This window comes from Engystomops pustulosus, chromosome 8, assembly GCF_040894005.1.
Source record: "Engystomops pustulosus chromosome 8, aEngPut4.maternal, whole genome shotgun sequence".
NCBI classification, from domain to species: Eukaryota; Metazoa; Chordata; class Amphibia; order Anura; family Leptodactylidae; genus Engystomops; species Engystomops pustulosus.
This window is the reverse complement of record NC_092418.1, coordinates 114774904-114798024: the sequence shown is the minus strand read 5'-3', so window position 1 is coordinate 114798024 and position 23121 is coordinate 114774904. Positions and strand designations below refer to the sequence as shown.

The 23121-nt window shown below is 45.7% G+C and overlaps 2 protein-coding genes across 2 annotated transcripts in view; one reads left to right on the top strand and one right to left on the bottom strand.

Annotated features, from left to right (window-relative positions):
• Positions 1 to 249: 249 nt before the first annotated feature.
• Positions 250 to 4711, top strand: LOC140074969 (uncharacterized). Its single transcript, XM_072120356.1, has 2 exons — positions 250 to 983; positions 3068 to 4711. The coding sequence occupies exons 1-2, from the start codon at positions 430 to 432 to the stop codon at positions 3801 to 3803; spliced, it is 1290 nt and encodes a 429-aa protein (XP_071976457.1). The 5' UTR covers positions 250 to 429; the 3' UTR covers positions 3804 to 4711.
• A 2672-nt stretch (positions 4712 to 7383) lies between these two features.
• CHPF (chondroitin polymerizing factor) overlaps positions 7384 to 23121 on the bottom strand; it is a 19902-nt gene continuing 4164 nt past the window's right edge. The window contains exons 2-4 of the mRNA XM_072122303.1: positions 15536 to 16100; positions 12241 to 12423; positions 7384 to 10497 (exon numbers count right to left, since the gene is read on the bottom strand). Coding sequence (XP_071978404.1) covers positions 9238 to 10497; positions 12241 to 12423; positions 15536 to 16100 — 2008 coding nt within the window. The 3' untranslated portion in view covers positions 7384 to 9237. The remainder of the gene's footprint in view (positions 10498 to 12240; positions 12424 to 15535; positions 16101 to 23121) is intronic.

Genomic DNA, 23121 nt, shown 5'->3' with positions numbered 1-23121 from the left:
ACCATGTATCAGCTATAACGTGTTGTTATATTGCACAGCGGATATCCCCCCTCCTCCTGACCCTGTACCATGTATCAGCTATGACATGCTATCATTACACTGCGGATATAACGACAACATCCTGTTGCAGTGAGGTCCATAGTGTAATTACTCTTCTAGCAAAATCTTCCCTTAAAGATTATGCAACCATCTTTCCATCATATGAATTATAGACAAAATAAAACCTCGGCTGTCGCGAGGGATCTTCCAGTGTTGATGAGATTGCCGGAGTATCTATAACTTTGTAAAAGACGTTCTTTCAGGTTTCACTTTCCCTGAAGTCACACCCCGGCCATCGCCCTCATCTGTGTGTGAATGGAAAATGAAACCTCGGATTGATATAAGAAGAGTTCTTGGATTGTGACTGCTCTTCTTCTGTGACTGACCGTCATGTGTGACAGCTCGGAGCTGGGGTCTATGACCGAGGATGAGGACCGCATGGCAGTGGAGGCTCAGATCAGGACTTTATATATTCTACAAGATGCCCTGAAGAAGAAGGAGCTGCTGCTGGCAGAACCGGGGCGAGATTATGGTCCGGAGGCATCAAACGTTCCCTTCATCTCCCCACGTCTGGTGGAAGATCTTCTAGAGGTCCTTCAGCAGGTGGTTCTCCTAAAACAAAACCAAGCTGAAATTGGCGCCAACTACCCTACGCCAAGTGCCTCGGTCATAGGCTTGCCCCCAGATTTTTGGAAAAGACATGAGAACCTGAGAGTCTTCTCCCGCCCAGGAGCGTTAATCATGGCCGCCGCCTGTATTCTGGAGAACCGGTACCATGGCGACAAGAGGTTGATGGAAGAAAATGGAAGTTCTGATGCGAACACCGGCCGTGTCTGTGAGGCGTTTGAAGCCTGGATGAGACACAAGGGAGAATATGTCGATGGCTCCTATATTTGTTGTGGGGAGACGTCTGTGCACTCGGTCTGTGAGGACAGCGATCTGAGGTAAATCTGAGGCAGAAGGCATGTCTGAGGTAAATCTGAGGCAGAAGCCATGTCTGAGGCAGAAGCCATGTCTGAGGCAAATCTGAGGCAGAAGCCATGTCTGAGGCAAATCTGAGGCAGAAGCCATGTCTGAGGCAAATCTGAGGTAGAAGCCATGTCTGAGGCCTACGCAAGCCTAACATCTCCTCACTAATGAAGACGATCCGTGCCAGCAAAGGGGTTGTCTCACCACAGACGCTCATCTCTCTGTAAAAATATTATGTATTTTGGGGTAACTTTTACCTCACAAACTTAAGCGGTGAGGTGGGGTAACTCCTTTATCATGTGTCGAAGTGTAAATTTACCTCAGATTCCTAACCTAAAGGGACTCTGTCAGCTGATATCTACCCCATTAAACAACAGGTTGGGTATGAAATGTCCTTTCTAGAATCCCCTCTTTTATATGAACTCTCACACGTTTACCTAGATTAAAATAAAAAGTCGCGTGACAATGAACACAGAAGAGTCATGTTTTACCTGAGACGAGTCATGTTTAGAGGCTGCAGGAGGAGAGTTACCTCAGCTGCCTATATCTTCAGTTCTATAGGGCCTAGAAACAGGTTTCTGGTGTCATATTAAAGATCAGAATCTCATCTTCCAGCTAGAGAATCTGAGATACAGACTGTTAAAGGCCTAGTACGAGACTGCAACTATATCCGCAGCTCCATTCCAAGCTATTCCTTTACCCCCTAAATAACCAAGCTTTTTCCATTTACGCCCTGCACTCCGATAGCGTCCACTTTTTTTCTATTGCTGTTTACTAAACTTTTAATTTTTTATTAAACTAGTAATTTTTGGGCCAGTATCATCATAGATGTACAAAATTCCTATAGTTTTTGTTATGTTTAAATGCTGTAGAGTGCTGAGCTGTGCAAGTTTTCACTATTTTCAGCATGGAATTTTATATGTCCTAATATTACAATTTTTTTGAACCCTAAGGGGCCTGATTGCTCGTACAATATACTGCAATACTATTGGATGCCATTTTTTTGTGAATGCTCGGCCTCACTATGACAACCATTTTATGTGCCATGGATGAACCCGGATAAATTGGTTGCTACATAGATAAGTGATTATACTGGAAGGTTAGGAGGTATCCGGATTTTACCGAGAATTTATGGCTATGACTCGCTGGGGAATTTAGTTACAAAAAAACAAAACAAAACTGTTTTTCCTCAGATTTCTGTCCCTAGTCTTCAAAGCGGAACAGAAATTCTTTGTGCAGGATTATCTGTACACAAGTTTTCTTTTACTGCCTTTTATATTCAGCAAACAAACATGAAGCTGCCATGACAACTAATTGTTAATCTCAAAGGGAACCTGTCAGCAGGTGCCATGTATTGTCCCTGGAGAGATGTGTAATCATACCTTTGTGGATGTGGTTAGTAGCAGCAGGACTGTGACACATATATATTCCAGGATTGTAGCTTCTCCAAGTGAACTGGGGAAGTGTCCTCCCACTGCTGTGCTCTTAACTCTCAGCATTGAGCTGCGCCACAGCTTCTGTCCTGCTCTGAGTAACAGCTGTAGGAGACTTCTGGTTGGCTACTACAGCAGTCAGAGAGGAGTGGCGGTTGAAAATTAGGGCGGACTCCAAAGGGGGGCATTAAACATTGGGAGGTGGGCACAATTAGGCTTGAATAAAAGTCAGTGGGCCACAGGAAGATAGGCGGAGGCTAGTGGATGCCAGTAGAAAATTGAGATAGTCTGCAATATTGCTGGCCTTAATTATTTGTATAATTCTAGCTCCCAAAGAACACAGAGCACAGCAGTGTGAGGGCACTGGGAGAAGTTACAACCCAACAATATAATCCACATATCACAGTTCTGCTGCTACTAACAACACACGCAAAGGTCTGATTACACATCTCTCCAGGGACAATACCTGTAGTCCGTAGCTCCTGCTGACCGCTTCCCTTCAAAACTGTTATAACTGTTCCTACATCATATAATTTGCTTTTCTTGCCAAGTTCAAACCAATCAGGGAATTATCTACTGTGGATGGAGTTCCCCTTTAAGTGACTTGAACCCTGTTTACTCTTTAGGCTTCTTCTACATTGTAAAATGAATGAAGAACAGGAGGACATTGCAGAAGCTTCCCGGTGGGCCGCCCTGGATGTCCTCTGTGACGCCCGGAAGAAGAATCTGCTTGTGGATACCACCCACCTGATGTACCTACAACAGACCCACATGGGTAGCGTGCCCCTGATCACCAGGACCCTGCTGGAAAACCTCATATTGAAACTTCAAGTGGTGACATTTAAATGTGACAATAAACCCAGAAACGAGACGCTCAGCGCCTACCCGGACCGGCGGGGGCAGGACGTCATCTATCTCTGCCCCTTCTTCTGGAACCAAAAGAACCGGCTGAGTCTTGGATCTCGCCTTGGGACTCTGATTCTGTGCGCGTCCAGGATGTTGGGCTACAGGTCTCTCCTCGATGGGTCAAGTCCTCCTGAAGACCCCAAAGAACTGAGCGCGGACGACATCTGCAGCGCATTCGAGAGTTGGATGATGCACAAGCAGCCGTACACGGAGGGCTCCTACCCCTGCTGCGGGGAGACCAAGGGGGACTCTGTGTGCTCCTACCCCTGCTGCGGGGAGACCAAGGGGGACTCTGTGTGCTCCAAATCTGTTATGGGGGAAGCGCTGAGACAGGATTTGCCGCTTGTGGTTAAAATGATGGCTGGGGACGACCCGAGGTCGTGTAGTAGGACTGTGAATTGGGGAACTAAATTGGATGCAGACGATGGAGCAGACCATAAACAACCCCTCCTATAGTTTTAGGTGCCGATTGGATGCCCGAAATATGGAAACCACCTCTCATGACACTCCTTATTCGTAGGGGGCTCCATGACCCAAAACGTAAAAGCCTGGTCCACATTGGTTCCCTGACTCTTTTTCCCAGTTTTAACCACTTTGATGCCACCATGACAATTGACCGTCGCATCAGAGGGGTTACTTCTCTAACATGATGCTTGACGACATGGTGCAAGTCCTAATGTTGGAAAAAAATCTTTGTTCCTAAATTAAGTGAACAAGCCACAAAGTGTCCCGAACGTGGCCTAAGAAGCGGTGGGGCTTCCAAAATACTTGATGAATTTCAAATGTGGAAATGAGACCCTTCCAAGTCTCCCCTGGTCACGTGATAGACGCATGGAAGCGCGCCCTGAAAGTGTATGGGGGAATTGTACACAGGAGGCGGAGATCCCCCAAATTATTTCAGGAATAGGAGGAGGCGATAGGAACGTGTGTAAATCTAGAAATTCTGGAGCTGAATGGATGAACGTGTAAATGCTGATGTAATTATGTGGAGAGGATCGGAGAAAATCGCTTTAAAGGGAATGTATTTTATTGGTGTCACTAATTACATGTGGGTTTAAAAGAACTTTTTTGTGCTGTGTGTTCTTGATCTTCCAAATCTTTTGCGTGGGCGGCCATATTGGAAGAAACCATTCCTTCCTGTGTTGTGTGTGTGTGTGTAGGCAGTGCGCTTTATGGCAGCTGCAAAGAATAGGAGCTTATGGTGAGGAGTGACCATGGGACTGCATACTGAGCCTTCGTGATACCAATAGGGGCCACCTCCTGCCGGGGGGACCCGAGGGGCAAGAGTCGCCTGTCATTTAAGGGTTTGTCCCAAGTTGTGGTTTCAGAACAGGAATAGTCCTGGAGTCGGTCCACACCTCTATGGTATCAGCGCTGCCCCAGTCCCTTGTCCTCTGTGTGACTTGCCCCGGGCGAGCAGCGTCCATGTCACCTTCTCCTACAAGGAAATGATTTCCTCTTCTCTGAAGTCACCTGTAGGTCACAGGAGCCACAAATGTGAGACACGTTAAAGGGGCACTCGACCCTCTCCCTACACAATCACTATGAGCTACAAGAGAGAAACTGAGAATCTTTGAAATTGTTTGTGTAAGGGTTATGTCATCTCTACCCCGGGGAAAGTGAGAAAACTACAACCCTATAAAAATAAGCGGTAAAATATTAGAGAGAATAAATGAACACCCTCTCCCCCCCGGTGGTCACATGATCACTTATCTTCACAAACACAAGGAAAGCTAAAGGAACAATTTAGACAAAATTTCCTAAGTTGAATGCTGCCTCTAGTGGTCACATGTGCTTATGTCACCTTACAGCAATGTGTAGGGAGGTAAGTGACTGTGGTAGGAGGATGGAGGGACACGACCACCCCCGTAAGTCTGGATATACAGAGCCATTTATCATCCCTGTGGTTACACCTATGACCCGGCCCGGATTCTGGAGACACCAGGTGCTATTACACCTCAGATCCAAGTATTCCATTGGATTGGGATTTATTTAGGGTTGGGGCACACTTAAGCGTTTTTAGGCAGAATGGAAATGTCTGTGCCTGGAAAGGACAAACAGAAGAGCGAGGCCGGAGAACCCTACATCAGCCATGATGCATCGTCCTCCACCGCGCAAGGGAAGGCCAAGAATTATAGGGACTGACCATACACACAGCAGCCAGTGTTAGCGATTGTCCCTGCAGAGAGGTGTATTTAAAGCTTTCCATATGTTAGTAGCAGCAGGACTGTGACACATGTATTTATATTCTAGGATTGTAGCTTCTCCAAGTGCAATGGAGTGGTGCCCTCACACTGCTGTGCTCTGTGCAGACAGTGTTCGCTATTTTCCCTGGAGAGATGTGTAATCAGACCTTTGTGTATGTTGTTAGTAGCAGCAGGACTGTGATCTATATATTTATATTCCAGGATTGTAGCTCCTCCAAGTGCACTGGGGGTATGTCCTCACACTGCTACAAATAAAACAGAAACCGCTCAGGTCACCACTGTCATGACATCCCAGACCTGTGCCTGTAGAACAGTGTTTTTAGGTCTGTGACTCTTCTGGATGGTTGTGACCAAACTGATCAAGAAAGAAGCAAATCTCCCACCCCAGAAAATTCCATGTGAATTAGGTCACTCTAGACAAGGGGGTGGTAACCTTTTATTTTACTACAGTGCAGACACCTGCCCCAGAGGGGATACAAGTTACTGCCCGCTCAGCTAGCATGAGCTAATTCACATGTAATGGGGAGGGGGGGGGGGGGGGCGCAATATCTGCTGAACAGTCAATGACCCCACAACCAGCACATGAGGGAGGTCAGTCATCTGCACTTACAAACATCACCCCTTGACTCGACAGCTACATTAATAGCATGCGGACGTCTGTGATTGGCCGCTGCAGAATGACACGTCACATGACAATAGTTATAACTGGATCTGCAGGACCAGAGCAATGGCACAGGAATGGAGGGAAAAGATAAGGGGAACCTGTCAGCAGCAGTTTGCCTACTAGACTACCAGTATATTGTCAAGCAGCGTTAATACCTTCTGCTATTTGTTTCCAGTGTGGTGGACTTATCTAGAAAATCTACTTTCAAATGAGCTGTTAATTGGTTGTATAAAGTCAAGGAGGCGGAGAGTCTAAAAATGAAGTCAAGGTGGGGGGGGGGGGGGGGGAGCTCTGAACGCCGCCTCCTCTGTGATTGACATTGTGCATCCGGTCAGTGATGTCGCTAATTATCCTGCATCCACAGTGATTGGGGGTTTCTGAGACAGGGAGAGCTTGACTTCAGTGTTAAAATCTCCGCCTCCTTGACTTTATACAACCAATTTTTACATTCACATCAAAAGTATGGAAGGTGTTATACTGGAAGTGGTTTATTCCGTCAATTTCTGCTGACAGGTTCCCTATAATCTCCTTAAAGGAAATCTACCACTTGAAGTGGCGGGTATAAGAGGGAACTACCGAGCACCAGCTCAGGGTGAGATCAGGGTGCGCTGGTGCCGGAGCTTATTTTTGTTAGTGTTTTAAACCGCAGTATCGCGGTTTAAAACACTTTTTAAACTTTATGGCCGAAGCTGCTTCGGAGCAGGGAGGTACGCGCTCGGCGCACCGTGCGCGCGGTTACATAGGAAGTGAAGGAGCGCACGGTGCGCCGAGCGCGTACCTCCCTGCTCCGAAGCAGCTTCGGCCATAAAGTTTAAAAAGTGTTTTAAACCGCGATACTGCGGTTTAAAACACTAACAAAACTAAGCTCCGGCACCGGCTCACCCTGATCTCACCCTGAGCTGGTGCTCGGTAGTTCCCCCTTATACCCGCCACTTCAAGTGGTAGGTTTCCTTTAATGTCTGAAATCGATCCGCTCGATCCTACTAAAAAACGAGTATACAGTCAGGGAGGCTGAGCCATCATCATTTACAGTATAACATTCGGCCATCAGCAGGACCTCCAGGAGTTTGGGCTGTGATTGGAGGCTGAGCTCATACACATGAGACGCCCCCTACTGTCCATTTCCAAACATAAAAAAAAAAATAAAATAAAATCTGACTCCGAATTATTTGTAGCATTTTTATTAAAGTATATTTCAAATCAATGACAAAAACCCTAAATATTAAATAGATTTATAATATAAAACTGATTGTTGCTTTCAGGGAAGAGGATCCAACAAGGAGGAGGGGCTCTTCCCAAAATGAAAACCAAAAACACTTCGGAATGATTGCTGCCCGCGCCTCATCGGTCCCCAGTGTAAATCTATGCAGCCAGAGGAGCAACAGCGAGGACGACAACCCACCAGATTCAAGTACAAATGGGGGAGGGAATGGCAGCTGGGAGGTCCCCAGAGCTTAAAGGGGAACTCCGCTTTGGAGTGGGATGGATTCTGATGATACACAGGGGGAGGTTTTTATATATGTTAAGCATGTAGGGTGTATAGACACATACTATGGAGGGTTATGTAATGCACATGTGTGACCACCACTGCATTCACTTCTAGGACGGTGGTCACACATGTGCACTACACCCCCCCCTCAGTGAGGGGGTTACTGGACCAGTTTTTGGGATCGTTGGGAGCCTTTGATGTAACAAATGGTTACATTTTCCCCAAAATACAACTTTATACTTTAATTCTACATTCTTCTTCACAATCAGGGGCCACCAGGACCTGCTGATCAACACAGGGTCCGGGTGTATTACCATTACCCAGCAGATACTGGTGGCCCACTCTAAGGACTGCTCATCAGTTTAAGGTCCAATTTATGTCATCTGGGCTTTTCCAAACTGAAGACTATGTTGACCCATCAGTCAACCCATCATAGAGAAGATCAGTCCTCCGCAAATGATACAGAGAAGGAAACAGGAAGCAGACAGCGCCACTCTGTCTAGTGGCCGAAATGAGTCACTGCAGCTTATTAAAAGCAATGGGAGGGGATCTGCAGTAACCCGGTCTGACCTCTACACAGAACAGCACCGGGTGCTTCCTGCTCCATTCTCTGGATATTAGTGGATGGATGTGGCAGATGTCAGACCCCCCACACACTTATTATATAAGAGAGGTCATCAATATTTTTAGACACAATCAGGATAAGATTTTTGCATATGTACGGGAAACAAAAACAAGGGCCAGTGTTGTCTGAACGACAGCAAGCAGAGATCGTACAGAGGTGAGAAATAGAAGCACAAAAAGTAACATCTACAATAATGAAACTTTAATCCTATAAAAATGGTGAATCCCTTTAAGGGAAATATTATAGACCACTGCGGGTGTATAAAACGCTGGTTGTGTACGGACCTGTGACACATACACACAGTGCAGTGGGTGATCTGTGCGGGGGATGGGCACAGTAATGTGCAACCTGCTTTTACGTGGCAACGGCTGCAAACCGGTTACACCGCGCGTGGCCGCTGGTTTTGATGTCCACAAATGGCAACCAACCATCAAGCGGGGGCGACACATGACCCAAAAATCAGGGGCTAGGAGTCTAAAATATATAAACCAATGGAGCAGAGAGATAAATTAAGAAGGGTTTAAAGATTTGACAATATTCTGGGATTTTTATTTTATTCAAGTCTTCTTCTCCGGGAATTTATTAAAAAAAAATAATCCCCGGCACCCGCAGTGGGCACCGGTAACACGTCCTTCAGTTTCTGAGCAAGTAGTAGAAGCAGCAGTGATGGCGATGTGGGTGCAGAGGCTGCTGCAGGTCCATTATTGAAGGGGGAGGTCCCCTCGCGTCCCACCACACATCAGTCTGTACGTCAGTTTGTCCGCCGTGGCGGTAGACCTTGTATTGTAACAGGGTAAGGATGGAAGGTGCCGCTAAGGCTTTGTCCATGGTATGGATAGAAGTCCGGGGTCTCTTAGGGCCCGTGACCATGCGTGGTCTGAGGTGGCGTGGCCTTAAGCTTGTGGTCAGGTGCTGTTGCCCTGCTCCTGCTCGAATAACAGCATAGCCAGCTGGGAGCGGGAGCCCAGTCCTTCCAGATTGCTCTGCACACACCGGTGGTAGATCTCCTCGCTGAGCCGGGGGTTACAAGCCCGCGTGCGGTATGATTGGAGGAGCGAAGGCTCCACCGCCCGGAAGACGTGGAGCCCGGAATAACGAATAAACATCTCATAGATATCCAGCATTTCCAGGATCTCCTCGTTCTCTTGAGCATCAGTTGCCATTTTGCTTCTGGCCGCCATGTAGTCGGCGTTGTAGAAACAAGCTTCGTCAAAGACATCGCGGTCAAAGCGTCCGGCGTCCCGCACAAGCTCCAGGGTCCCTGAGGGGGACTGCTGCCCGTGCTCAGACACCTCAGGGTTGTATCCTTGGAAGTGAATGGGGAAGAAGACCTGCCAGTTGTTGATGGTGTTCATCCGGCAGCGGTTCAGGAACTCTGAGCTGACACGGCTGCCGACCCCTGCGAGGAAGAAGAGGGTGTCCACCGGGTGCTTCTTGGAGATGATGTCCATGAGACGGATCTGGGAAGGAGCGTCAGTCTTCACGCTGATCCAGGGGATCTTGATGTCGCGATACTTGCGCTCATACTCAGTGATTTGGCTCTTGACTTGGCTGAAGATGTCGTTTTGGCTGACCTGCTGAGCCTGGAAGGGGTCATAGATGAAGAGCAGGGTCAGCAGGGAGTTCTCATTGCCTTGGATTTCCACAAAGGTCTGGAGGAAGCGTGCGGCGTGCTCCCTGTCCAGGGCGGTCAGCGGGAGGATGATGTTGATACGGCTGGCTTCCGTCACATATGGCATGGGGATGATCTCCACCTCGCTGAGGGGTCGGACCAGGTGGACCCTCTTGGTTATAGATCGGCTGTGGCCTTTCTGGGTGACCAGCTCCAGCTGTAGATCCAGGGTGTACTCCATGCCTCGTGTAGGGTCGAAGCGCCGGTAGCCATTCAGGAGCTGCTGCTTGCGCACGTGTAGTACCGGCTGGTATTTGCGGTTCAGCTCATCCACGGCGGTGCTGATGACATCGCTCACATCTGCCAGGTCGGCCCCGATAAGTTCACACTTTGGAGAGTCATCGGCACAAGAGAATGTCTGGTCCTCAGTGAAGTAATCCCACTTTAGGACTTCAAAGCGTGTCCGGGGCTGGAATGGGGGGTTGATTCCCAGGGGCCACGTGGCAGATCGCTCACCATCTACCGTCAGGCTGCTGATGTTCTGGACCTCCCACTGCAAAGAGAACGAAAGGGGCGTTAGACACCGCAACACCACAACAGATCAATGCAACGAGCAGGGGGCAACTACAAGCCACATGCACTGGTCCATAGAACTGGCATTAATGATGGGTGGAACATGTATCATGATACACAAAATTACAACAAAAATCTGGCTTGACTATGGTTCAGGTTTAAGGGGTAATCCCCCTGTAGTCATAAACAGTGCTACTAATGTGGGCAAGAAACCACTTACAGCCCCCCCCCCCCACCCCCCCAACCACGACTCCAGGGCCCGGGTCTGACCACCTTTGCACCCCTTTAATTTATTCCCCTGTTCTAGGCACAAGTTCTCTTTTTCTATGCGAGTGTCATTTTTGTGCAGTACCCACAATCCGACACTAGGGGAGCCATAGAACACGTCACAAGGCTGGGATTTCAGAATCCAGAAATATGGAGGGGGGTAGAGCCCTGGATTAGAGATTCTATAATCATTAGACTACTGATCACATGGCCCTTTGTCCGCCTTTAGAATTGACCTTGATAATTTTTACACGGGTGTTGGGATAAAACTTCTCTGGGAAGGATGGAATGGGTGCTTTAGGAGGTAGTCCTAGAAATAAATGGGGGAGACAGTGAAATACCCAAGTCCAGTCCTCACCCTCCTATTTGCCATCACAAAATTAAACCCATGAGGTGTATATAGTTTTAGTATTTTAAGGGTTATTCCACTATCTGCCTTCAGTCACCACTAGGGGGAGTAAGATTTGTAAGGGATAATCTGGTAGACATCTAATAGCCACTAGTGGTGGTGATAACTACTAGACAGTGGAGAGGGCGACATCTCAGACCCCCACAAACCATGAAGACAAAAATTCAGTGTCCCCTGGTAACGAGATGTAAAGTTTGGGGTCTACAACCAAGGGCAGGGGAGCCCTGTACCTGTCCCTTAGAGCATGTGCACCTCTGCTCCATCTCACGACACATTCGGACCCCCCTATTCTTTCCTAACATCAAGTCAGTTCTTGATTATTGTTGCACTTGCAGGACTCATGTAAGCTGAGAAGTAATGCGTCCGCCACCCCCCGAGCCACATTCCACACATGGTGGCAGCTGCCCAAACCGGTCATACTGGTTGCTCAGAAAACTAGCAGGACAACCAATCAGAGCCCTCCAGTATGAGGGGGCCACAGGGGGTCATCATCTCCCATCAATTGTGCGTTACCCATCCAGAGGGATGGGTAGAAGAAGTTTTTACAATGTTGTAAGTAGCAGCAGAATTGTGAAAAATGTATTCATATTACAGGATTGTAGCTGGAATCCAGAGAATCCTCACACTGCTGTGCTCTTAACACTCTGTACCAAGATGCTCCCCATCCAAATCTGGTCTGTGAGACTGCTTCTCAGCCCCTCGTCGCTGACAACTACAGCAGTTGTCATGCAGAGAGCTTAGGGAACTGCAGTGTGAGGTTTATTGCCAGTGCACAAAGTCCAGCTACACTTCTGGAACAAATATGTATTTTGCAGTTCTGCTGCCAACAACATACACACAGGTCTGATTACACGTCTCTCCAGGGACAATACGTAATGCTGGCTGCAGTTTGTGGGTTCAATACTTCAGTTTAACAATTGTTGTCCATGTTTCATCTCCTCCATAATGTAAAACACAAGGGATCACAGGAACAATCAGCATATAGGACCCATTGTCCAGCGCCAACTAGTGGTGACAGCGGGTAGCAGAGGGGCCGCCTGCGCTCACCTGTAGCTGCTCTATTTCTTGGTACGTCTTCTCGAGTTCCAGCTGAGCAAAGTGTTTATGCAGGCGATACATCTGCACAGGGTCCAAGACCGGGTGAGCTGTGAAGGCCGTCTTGAAGCGCGGGTCACTCTCTCTTTCAGGGTCCACATTCTTTCCCAGTTCAAAGTATTGATATCGTATTCCCTGCAGAGAAAGCAAAGGAAGGTCAGTAATTAGTTATATTCCTGTACATAGGGGGCAGTATTATAGTAGTTATATTCCTGTACATAGGGGGCAGTATTATAGTAGTTATATTCCTGTACATAGGGGGCAGTATAATAGTAGTTATATTCCTGTACATAGGGGGCAGTATTATAGTAGTTATATTCCTGTACATAGGGGGCAGTATTATAGTAGTTATATTCCCGTACATAGGGGGCAGTATTATAGTAGTTATATTCTTGTACATAGGGGGCAGTATTATAGTAGTTATATTCTTGTACATAGGGGGCAGTATTATAGTAGTTATATTCCTGTACATAGGGGGCAGTATTATAGTAGTTATATTCCTGTACATAGGGGGCAGTATTATAGTAGTTATATTCCTGTACATAGGGGGCAGTATTATAGTAGTTATATTCTTGTACATAGGGGGCAGTATTATAGTAGTTATATTCCTGTACATAGGGGGCAGTATTATAGTAGTTATATTCTTGTACATAGGGGGCAGTATTATAGTAGTTATATTCTTGTACATAGGGGGCAGTATTATAGTAGTTATATTCTTGTACATAGGGGGCAGTATTATAGTAGTTATATTCCTGTACATAGGGGGCAGTATTATAGTAGTTATATTCTTGTACATAGGGGGCAGTATTATAGTAGTTATATTCCTGTACATAGGGAGCAGTATTATAGTAGTTATATTCTTGTACATAGGTGGCAGTATTATAGTAGTTATATTCCTGTACATAGGGAGCAGTATTATAGCAGTTATATTCTTGTACATAGGGGGCAGTATTATAGTAGTTATATTCCTGTACATAGGGGGCAGTATTATAGTAGTTATATTCTTGTACATAGGTGGCAGTATTATAGCAGTTATATTCCTGTACATAGGGGGCAGTATTATAGTAGTTATATTCTTGTACATAGGGGGCAGTATTATAGTAGTTATATTCTTGTACATAGGGGGCAGTATTATAGTAGTTATATTCCTGTACATAGGGGGCAGTATTATAGTAGTTATATTCTTGTACATAGGGGGCAGTATTATAGTAGTTATATTCCTGTACATAGGGAGCAGTATTATAGTAGTTATATTCTTGTACATAGGTGGCAGTATTATAGTAGTTATATTCCTGTACATAGGGAGCAGTATTATAGCAGTTATATTCTTGTACATAGGGGGCAGTATTATAGTAGTTATATTCCTGTACATAGGGGGCAGTATTATAGTAGTTATATTCTTGTACATAGGTGGCAGTATTATAGCAGTTATATTCCTGTACATAGGGGGCAGTATTATAGTAGTTATATTCTTGTACATAGGGGGCAGTATTATAGTAGTTATATTCTTGTACATAGGGGGCAGTATTATAGTAGTTATATTCTTGTACATAGGGGGCAGTATTATAGTAGTTATATTCCTGTACATAGGGGGCAGTATTATAGAAGTTATATTCCTGTACATAGGGGGCAGTATTATAGAAGTTATATTCCTGTACATAGGGGGCAGTATTATAGTAGTTATATTCCTGTACATAGGGGGCAGTATTATAGTAGTTATATTCCTGTACATAGGGGGCAGTATTATAGTAGTTATATTCCTGTACATAGGGGGCAGTATTATAGTAGTTATATTCTTGTACATAGGGGGCAGTATTATAGTAGTTATATTCCTGTACATAGGGGGCAGTATTATAGTAGTTATATTCTTGTACATAGGGGGCAGTATTATAGTAATTATATTCCTGTACATAGGGGGCAGTATTATAGTAGTTATATTCTTGTACATAGGGGGCAGTATTATAGTAGTTATATTCTTGTACATAGGGGGAGTATTATAGTAGTTATATCCCTGTACATAGGGGGTAGTATTATAGTAGTTATATTCCTGTACATAGGGGCAGTATTATAGTAGTTATATTCCTGTACATAGGGGGCAGTATTATAGTAGTTATATTCTTGTACATAGGGGGCAGTATTATAGTAGTTATACTCTTGTACATAGGGGGCAGTATTATAGTAGTTATATTCTTGTACATAGGGATTAGTATTGTAGTAGTTATATTCTTGTACATAGGGGGCAGTATTATAGTAGTTATATTCTTGTACATAGGGAGCAGTATTATAGTAGTTATATTCCTGTACATAGGGGGCAGTATTATAGTAGTTATATTCCTGTACATAGGGGGCAGTATTATAGTAGTTATATTCTTGTACATAGGGGGAGTATTATAGTAGTTATATCCCTGTACATAGGGGGTAGTATTATAGTAGTTATATTCCTGTACATAGGGGGCAGTATTATAGTAGTTATATTCTTGTACATAGGGGGCAGTATTATAGTAGTTATATTCCTGTAATCCACCACAAACCATGGTATAAAACCTAATAATGTTGGGTCCGCCTTCAGACTTCCCAGGACATACAGTAAGGTCAGAGCGGTGAGTACACTGCGCTCATTTCTGATAACTGTACATCGTGCTGTTCCTCCTTGTACAGGGCCCCAGTATATGCGCTGCGTGCTGTCACTATATTATACAATGCTGCCTTATAACCCCGGGACGGTGCAGGCTCCAGGCTGAGAATACAGACTCCCTTCTCCACACGGTGATGCACAGATCTATGGCTTACTCAGGCAGCGGAGCGAACACATATTTACTTTATCATCAACCTGAAGTCACTGTAGGCTATGCATTAACCATGAGAATGCCACACTGGGGGCAGCTATAGGATATGTACAAGAAGCTATTCTTTTGTTTTACTTCATGGACCTTTCTAGTTCTGATAATTTACATTCATACAGAAATAGGCATTGGGCCTGTAATAGCAAATAATCCTGAGGCTGCGCTACTGAGATTATGACAATATGTCCCTGCTCCTAGAATGTCAAGGTCTTGTGTGAATTCACGTCAATCATGTCAAGGTCTGACATGTTCCGGCCATTGTATGTAGACGTTGCAAGGTTTCTGTGACTTCATATTTGGAACAACTTCAATTAAGCCCTCAACCTGTTGTGTTGTCTTAGTTCTGGAGAACAAGGCCAGGGGGGGGGGGGGGGGGGGGGCTGGGGGGGGTCACCGAATCTTACCTCGTGCTCCTCTACGCAGTTGACATGGGTGTAATCTATGATGCATCTCCCCAGCCACTCGTCAGGTCTGGCACTGAGGATATCATTGCGGCAGCTCTCCAAATGCGGTTGCAGCTTTTTCAGAAGGCTCCGGGAGAGAAGATAACCGAATCCACCGTAGCAGTACCTCCCCTCCGTGTCCCCACCGATAAACTCCTCAGGACGGCCAAAGTATAAGTCGGCATCGATACTAAGATGAGCGGCCAGTTTGGAGATGCGGTGAGCCTCGGTGTAGGTGTCATCCTGCACCAGGTAGAACCAGTCAAATTCTTGGATATAGTGGTCCAGCAGATGCTTCACTGTCTGGTACATGTTCCAGATGGGCCGGTCATCCCCATGGGTCACCACCGTCATGCCGTGAGGAAGCTTCCGGCCTCGCATTCCCGTGAAGTAGACAAGTTTCTCGAAGCGGTGGCCTAAGGTCCGATTGACCGCTATGGCCAAGGTGTTCAGGGTGGTCTTGGAGGTCAGGACACCAACAAGGAGTCGATCTCTGATGCCAAGTTCTGTGCTGATGTAGCGGGAACTAGAATCGGTAGAGAAACAAAGGTTTAGATTTTTGGAAATCGTTAACAAAATAAACTCTTGATTAGGATGACAAGCAAAACCGAGCTTCTTGCAGGTCCTTTACCTGGGACCTTAGATACTTCACAAGTCGGGACAATTTAACTCACCGATTTATATAATAAGCAGGTTCCTGCTTCCAAATATACAAACCCTTAAGCAGAAGCTACTGCCCCCCCCTTGCACCAAACAATCATAAAAATCAAAGTCTAGTACAGATTCGCTCCAAATACCCCACCTCCTTCTATAAGGGTGTCCTTCTTGTAAGACTCCGCTCGTCCATACACAACATGATCTTATTTTGGTGTCTGTAATGCATCCTTTCACCAGAGGTGGTAGTGCAGGGAAATGAAACGTTTGTTACCACTAATCACATCCAATCACCGATGATCAGATACCCATCACATGGACAATTCCTTTAAGAAGGGTCTAGGGTTACGATCACACCAGTTGCGTCCATCGCTCTGTAGACAGATTCTAATCCGATCCCAAATTGATTGACAAGTGCATCCATGGAAGCGGCTTATCCCAAGTGATCCTACAATCTTGGCAGAGTGGATTACAGGCTCCCATGTCCTGGCTGTCAATCCCAGAGCCCAATCATTATAAGTGCTCAAATTTCTCCGTAAATATCTACATTGCCTTTAAGGAACAAGACATTCCGGTTTTGTAAGATTCTTAATAATGTCTCCGTGACTGACAGGTCCCTCAGCTGGAGTAATTAGTTAACCCTCTTATCCCACTTAATCTAAAATTATCACCTACCCTGGAATACCCCTTTAAGGAGAGTTGTGTTCTGGCAGGTCTTGTACATGGCCGTGTGCAGCAAGACTAAAACCACGTTCACACAAACGCTTGACCGCTTAGCGATACATTTTGCAGCGTTTTACTCCTTTACGGACTTGGTTCACATTCTCACATCAGTGTTCGGTCCTCCTCGTCGTACTTGTGTTTATAAAGTCTTTTTTTTGTCTGGGGCTCTGCACGTACCCCAGAGAGGGAGGAGGAGGAGGAGGAGAAGGGATTAGACCAAGAGACAGAAGCTGAAGTGTAAGATATCAAGACGTATCCTGGTGCCCTCCCCCCAGAGAAGAACAATCACCCGTCTGTAACTGGGACCAGCACCTTGAGTCAACTTTAACCTGTTGTAGTTCTATTAATACACTCCACCCCCCCCCCCTCCCAAATACATAAAGAAATAGAAGGCCTCAATGAGTTTCCCTTTAATAATGACCAAATCCATAAGTCAGGGCCCAATCCCCTATACAACATCTATTCTATCACTTCTCACCATTATCAGTCTGTGGTAAAGATGGGTAATGAGAAACGTGCGAGTCATTATAGCTTTCTATAGGGTTCTGTATACTTACGGCGATGGGGCACCCTAATAGAGAGGGGTTTATCATTTAGGAACATTACCCATTATCTGAAGAAATGTATGACTCCGGAGTACCCAGCATGTTCACATATTACATAGAAAACCACTGTGGGAATTGTCATACACAACATCCCCTGCGGAGGCAGTGTAGGAAGACAGAAACCCTGTAAAGACGGCAAATAGACCCATTATCATGGCAATTCCTTGTTTTTTTGACTAGAATATGCTCAGACCTCTGGGACCTCCCATAGATCTTAAGAAAGTGGCCAACGTGCAAATTTAGCACTTTTCAAAAAGTCTCCTGAATGCGGACAGGCGTATTGTACAAGGATCTTATTCAAAAGAAAAGTCAGCTACATAGAATGGGACACAGAGCTCTGGTATGCTGGGGGTTGTAGTGCTGCCGGAGCCAGAGATCTGTTGGTATGAATAAACACCAACGAGGATGAGCCACTACATGAAGTGTTCAGTGCAGGCCCCCGGTGCTGGCTCACGTGGCTCGGGATGCACTGCCCGTCACTTACTACGTGGCACAGCTGGTTATTTTTAGACAAAAACAGCCAAAGGCGACTCGCATGAAGGTCAGATGTGCCAAAAAGGATCAGTCACTTTGGTCCAGATCATAGGGAGGATAGGTCCAGGCTACAGCTACAACACATCTGGATCAGAGCCGGATGGTTAAATTAAAGGACCACGGTTCTGAAAGATTGGAGCAGTCACTAATGAAAGGAGCTGCCAACATACACTCAATACAAATAATAACCAATACTACAACTCCCAGCATGCCTCCGCAGTCATGTTGGGAATATTTTTTTTTTTTTTTTTTTTTATAATTTACAGCAGCTGGAAAGTAACATCTTGGAGCCTTCGCCTTCCCGGCTCTGCATCAGTCATTACATATGTAAGGAAATTACAGTAGAGCTTACGCCGCGCTCAGAGTCACCTCATCATGTATAACCCGTGTCATGAATTATTTCCTCCACCGAGAAGAGAAAGTTCCCTTCACAAATCCAGGCGAGAGGCAAATCCCAGGAGTTCTGGGGAAAATCGCTGCCTTTGATCTTCAGGTTAATAACTTATTGTTCCAATTAGCTGCAGGCCATAAGAAGCAGCTGCTGGAAAAGCGGAATATATGTAGTACAGAAGGAGCAAGCCCGAAAATCACCACCTATAATACTATACTGTATTATACTCCAGAGCTGCACTCACTATTCTGCTGCTGGTGCAGTCACTGTGTACATACATGACATTACTTATCCTGTACTGATCCTGAGTTACATCCTGTATTATACCCCAGAGCTGCACTCACTATTCTGCTGCTGGTGCAGTCACTGTGTACATACATGACATTACTTATCCTGTACTGATCCTGAGTTACATCCTGTATTATACTCCAGAGCTGCACTCACTATTCTGCTGCTGGAGCAGTCACTGTTTACATACATGACATTACTTATCCTGTACTGATCCTGAGTTACATCCTGTATTATACCCCAGAGCTGCACTCACTATTCTGCTGCTGGTGCAGTCACTGTGTACATACATGACATTACTTATCCTGTACTGATCCTGAGTTACATCCTGTATTATACTCCAGAGCTGCACTCACTATTCTGCTGCTGGTGCAGTCACTGTGTACATACATGACATTACTTATCCTGTACTGATCCTGAGTTACATCCTGTATTATACTCCAGAGCTGCACGCACTATTCTGCTGCTGGTGCAGTCACTGTGTACATACATGACATTACTTATCCTGTACTGATCCTGAGTTACATCCTGTATTATACCCCAGAGCTGCACTCACTATTCTGCTGCTGGTGCAGTCACTGTGTACATACATGACATTACTTATCCTGTACTGATCCTGAGTTACATCCTGTATTATACCCCAGAGCTGCACTCACTATTCTGCTGCTGGTGCAGTCACTGTGTACATACATGACATTACTTATCCTGTACTGATCCTGAGTTACATCCTGTATTATACTCCAGAGCTGCAGTCACTATTCTGCTGCTGGTGCAGTCACTGTGTACATACATGACATTACTTATCCTGTACTGATCCTGAGTTACATCCTGTATTATACCCAGAGCTGCACTCACTATTCTGCTGCTAGTGCAGTCACTGTGTACACACATGACATAATCAGTTCTGGCACTTGTATGGAGACACTGATTACAGCTTATCATCCAGCACCTTTGCTTTATTGAGCGATGGCCATGCGGTGGCACCTTGAGCAGTCACCAGCAGCTTTGATCAGGCGACTATGTACAAAACAAGTCACCGCTCTACATCTGCAGCTGATAAAGCAGCAGAGGCAGCAAGCGTTTCCCTGTGTGCAATGTGCCGCCTTGTGTAGCGCTGCCAGACATTTCATGGACTGTTCCGCTGAATACAGTAGATATGATCAGTGGCGTCTGACATATGACACATTACAAATAAAAAGTGATTTCAGACGGAAGGAAGGGATAGATTATGTTATACAGGGGCCGCTAGCTTCCGACCCCAGTGATTACACCCAAATTCACCTCATGAGCTTTCGCAAATCATCCAGAGCCTCCTGGTTCACAAACAGAATTCAATAAAACACAAAGAGGCAGCAAAAAAAAAAAAAAAAAAAGTTAAAACGTCATGAAGTAGGGAAAATATGTGAAACCACCTCAAGTCATTTATCTACGTCCCCGAGAAGAAAAACTAACCCTCGCCTCCCCCCCCCCCCCCCCTGGCCTACACGAGACATCACATGATAGAGCGCCCGCGTCGTGTTTCCTAGTGACAGATCAGTGGATGTGGTTTAAGACCCGAAGTTCACAAACCACAGGCGACGTATCAAAAAAACCAAAGCAAATCTGTACATGGGCGGACGGGGGTTATGAGAGGACGCCCCTTTAATTCGGGCCTACACCTACTACTACAATGAAAGTGCCATATACCACAGCCTTACACCACGAGAGCTCAATAAATTGGGTTTGATCATTGGTAACAAAAAATTGGAGAAAAGTTCTGTCATGTTTCCTATTTTACATAAATGCATAGAAAGGAGGAACACATGTGTACTAGACTGGATTATTAAGCCCGGTCGTGGTTTTTCGGTTTTCTGTCACAGAACCATGGGGTTGTATACACAAAGCCTTAAAAGATTTAGGGGAAAATTGACTAATTCAATGTTAATTTTGAAGTAACATAGCAGATTTAGGCGACCATCTTTGTTTCCCCATAACAACCAATCACAGTGCAGCTTGCATTCAGAAATCCCTTTTTCAAAAATGAGAGCTGAGCAGTGATTGGCTAAAACAGAAACTAATGCCCAGATCACCAGTTTTCAGTGATTTGCCTCATGGATTACATGGGGATTGGGGGTTAATTAGGCTGTAGACATGGCGTGCCACATCTGCTCCCTGTTCTGGCACATCTAGTCCACAGTTAGTCAGCAGGACTTTGGAGAAGCAGACTGGTGGGAAATGCAATATAACTATAGGGGTTTGAGATTGCGGACATGGGAGCGCCACCAGGTTAATTACGGTGGTCATTCTGTCAGATACAGTAGGATAAGGAATGGCTGATGGAGCATGGCTGCCTTGTCCGCTCCCAGCACCACATTTAAGGGGAGCTCCGCTCGTAATGATCTATAGAGTAAAGAAGTTAGGAAAGCTTAAAAATGGATCCTGTACAGCAATAGTCTTATTAATGTGCACTCATGCCCTAGAAATCTGTGTCCTATAACAATGTTTCAGCACAGATGGGGAAAAAAACAAAAAAAAAAACACTGTATTAATGTTGGGGAATTTATACAAAAGTAACAAACCCTCAGCTGTGAGAAGCTTTAGTGTGTATAACATCCTGTATCAGATCTGGTATAAGACAGACTGTACATCAGGCGACAGTCAACCATGTAATAAGGTCAGGGAGACGTGGATGGTGGCGCACATTACAGGGGCGCTCGCTGCTGCCCCCCACTGCTCCGCTGTACCTGGAAGAAGGATGGATTCCTGGAATTACCTGGAGATGGCGGGGACATGTGTTCTCACTTAGTCACGGGTTCCCAGCAGCTCGTCCGGAGCTTATTACCGAGAGACATTACTAATGCACCAGATGTAACCCATCATCCTCCGCCTGCGAACATGACCCCCATAAAACAGGTGTCAAGGTCACAGTCATGGAAAATACAGAATACGGAGAACAATAATATGTGACCATCCATGTATTCCCCCAGGCCACTTATACAGGGGAGCTCCCTATAGGCCCATACAAAGCCATTATTATTATTATAGCTCATTTGGGGTCACCCAGCTTTACCAGCCTCCTGCATCACGTAGGGGTCAACAGCCCAGAGGCAGTTTGGATTGTTTTGCCTACTGTCGGACATTTTCCAGATAACTCATTTAGGGGTCATGTCCTGTTCTTAAAGTGGCAGCAAAATATCATCTGATAAGTATTGTACATGCAGAATCCAAAAGAGACGAACGTATATATTCAGAATCGTCAGAAAGTTGCGGAACTCTATTTTACAATGAACGGGGAACTAATGGCACATCATTAGGACATACAAAGTGAGACTTTCTGATGGTAATGGGGGTCATGGGGTGACATGTGGGACCCGCATTCATCATTAACATTAAGGAGCCAATCAATCCAAGTAGTAGTACCCTGCACAATAGTAATGGGGCGCCACTGTGCACTTAGTAACTATAGTAGAGATAGAGTTATGGAACACTGATGCCCCATCATTCATGAGGCTGCTAGTTACCCTCACTTTATAAAGCGGCATTAACCCTTAGCGCTTTTATGGACCAAGGTCATGGCCTCAACATATGAAGGTCCTTTGCCCCAGGGCGATATTTTATGCAGTAGGTAAATGGGCTCCAGGAAGCGTCAGATGGCCGGGGCCCTACTGTACATGAAGAAACAGTCAGCAGGAAGCCATTAAACCTAATGAGAACCATCTCCATTGGTGCAAGAAGCTGAGGTTTCTGTATACACGGATGGAGGCATATCGTACCCATTTAGCAGCAGTATATGCCTTACCCCCACTGAGGGGCCACTTTACAGTTCCCATTAATCTCCTGTGGGCATTGAAGGAGTTAATACAAACACTAACCCCCCCCCCCCCCCCTTCTTGCAGAGTAACAAGGAAATGTATCATCCACAAATGGCTTCCTGAAGTGCGGACACAGGGCAGCACAAATAAATATATCAGGGGCGCTGAAAGGGAGAGCCGAGGATGAGGAAGAAGACGTTACAGCCGGGGCACAACAGGGTGAATGGCGCATTGTGCAGAGCGTTCCTCCAGCACCACAGCACTCAATCATTACTAGGTAGTATCTGCTTCCGGGAAAGCTGGATGGCAATCAGTATAGCTGCCGGGATCAGAGTGTCCCTGGTGCGTGGATACGTAATGGCAAGGCTGAGCACATCACCAGTTCTGCATTACCACAATTGTTAGTAGCAGCAGTGCTGTGAAATATGGATTTATAATCCAGGGATTCTAGCTGCACTGGGGTGAGTCCTCACACTGCTGCGCTCTCTGCAGCCAGTGGTACTGTCCTTGGAGAAAAACAATCAGACCTTTGTGTAGGTTGTAAGTAGAAGCTGGACTGTG

What these genes read in the sequence shown, in the direction of transcription:
- LOC140074969 (XM_072120356.1), top strand. Translation starts at nt 430, where the DNA reads ATGTGTGACAGCTCGGAGCTGGGGTCTATGACCGAGGATGAGGACCGC. An exon ending in TGTGAGGACAGCGATCTGAG is followed by an intron (nt 984 to 3,067) that starts GTAAATCTGAGG and finishes TTTACTCTTTAG; the next exon opens with GCTTCTTCTACATTGTAAAA.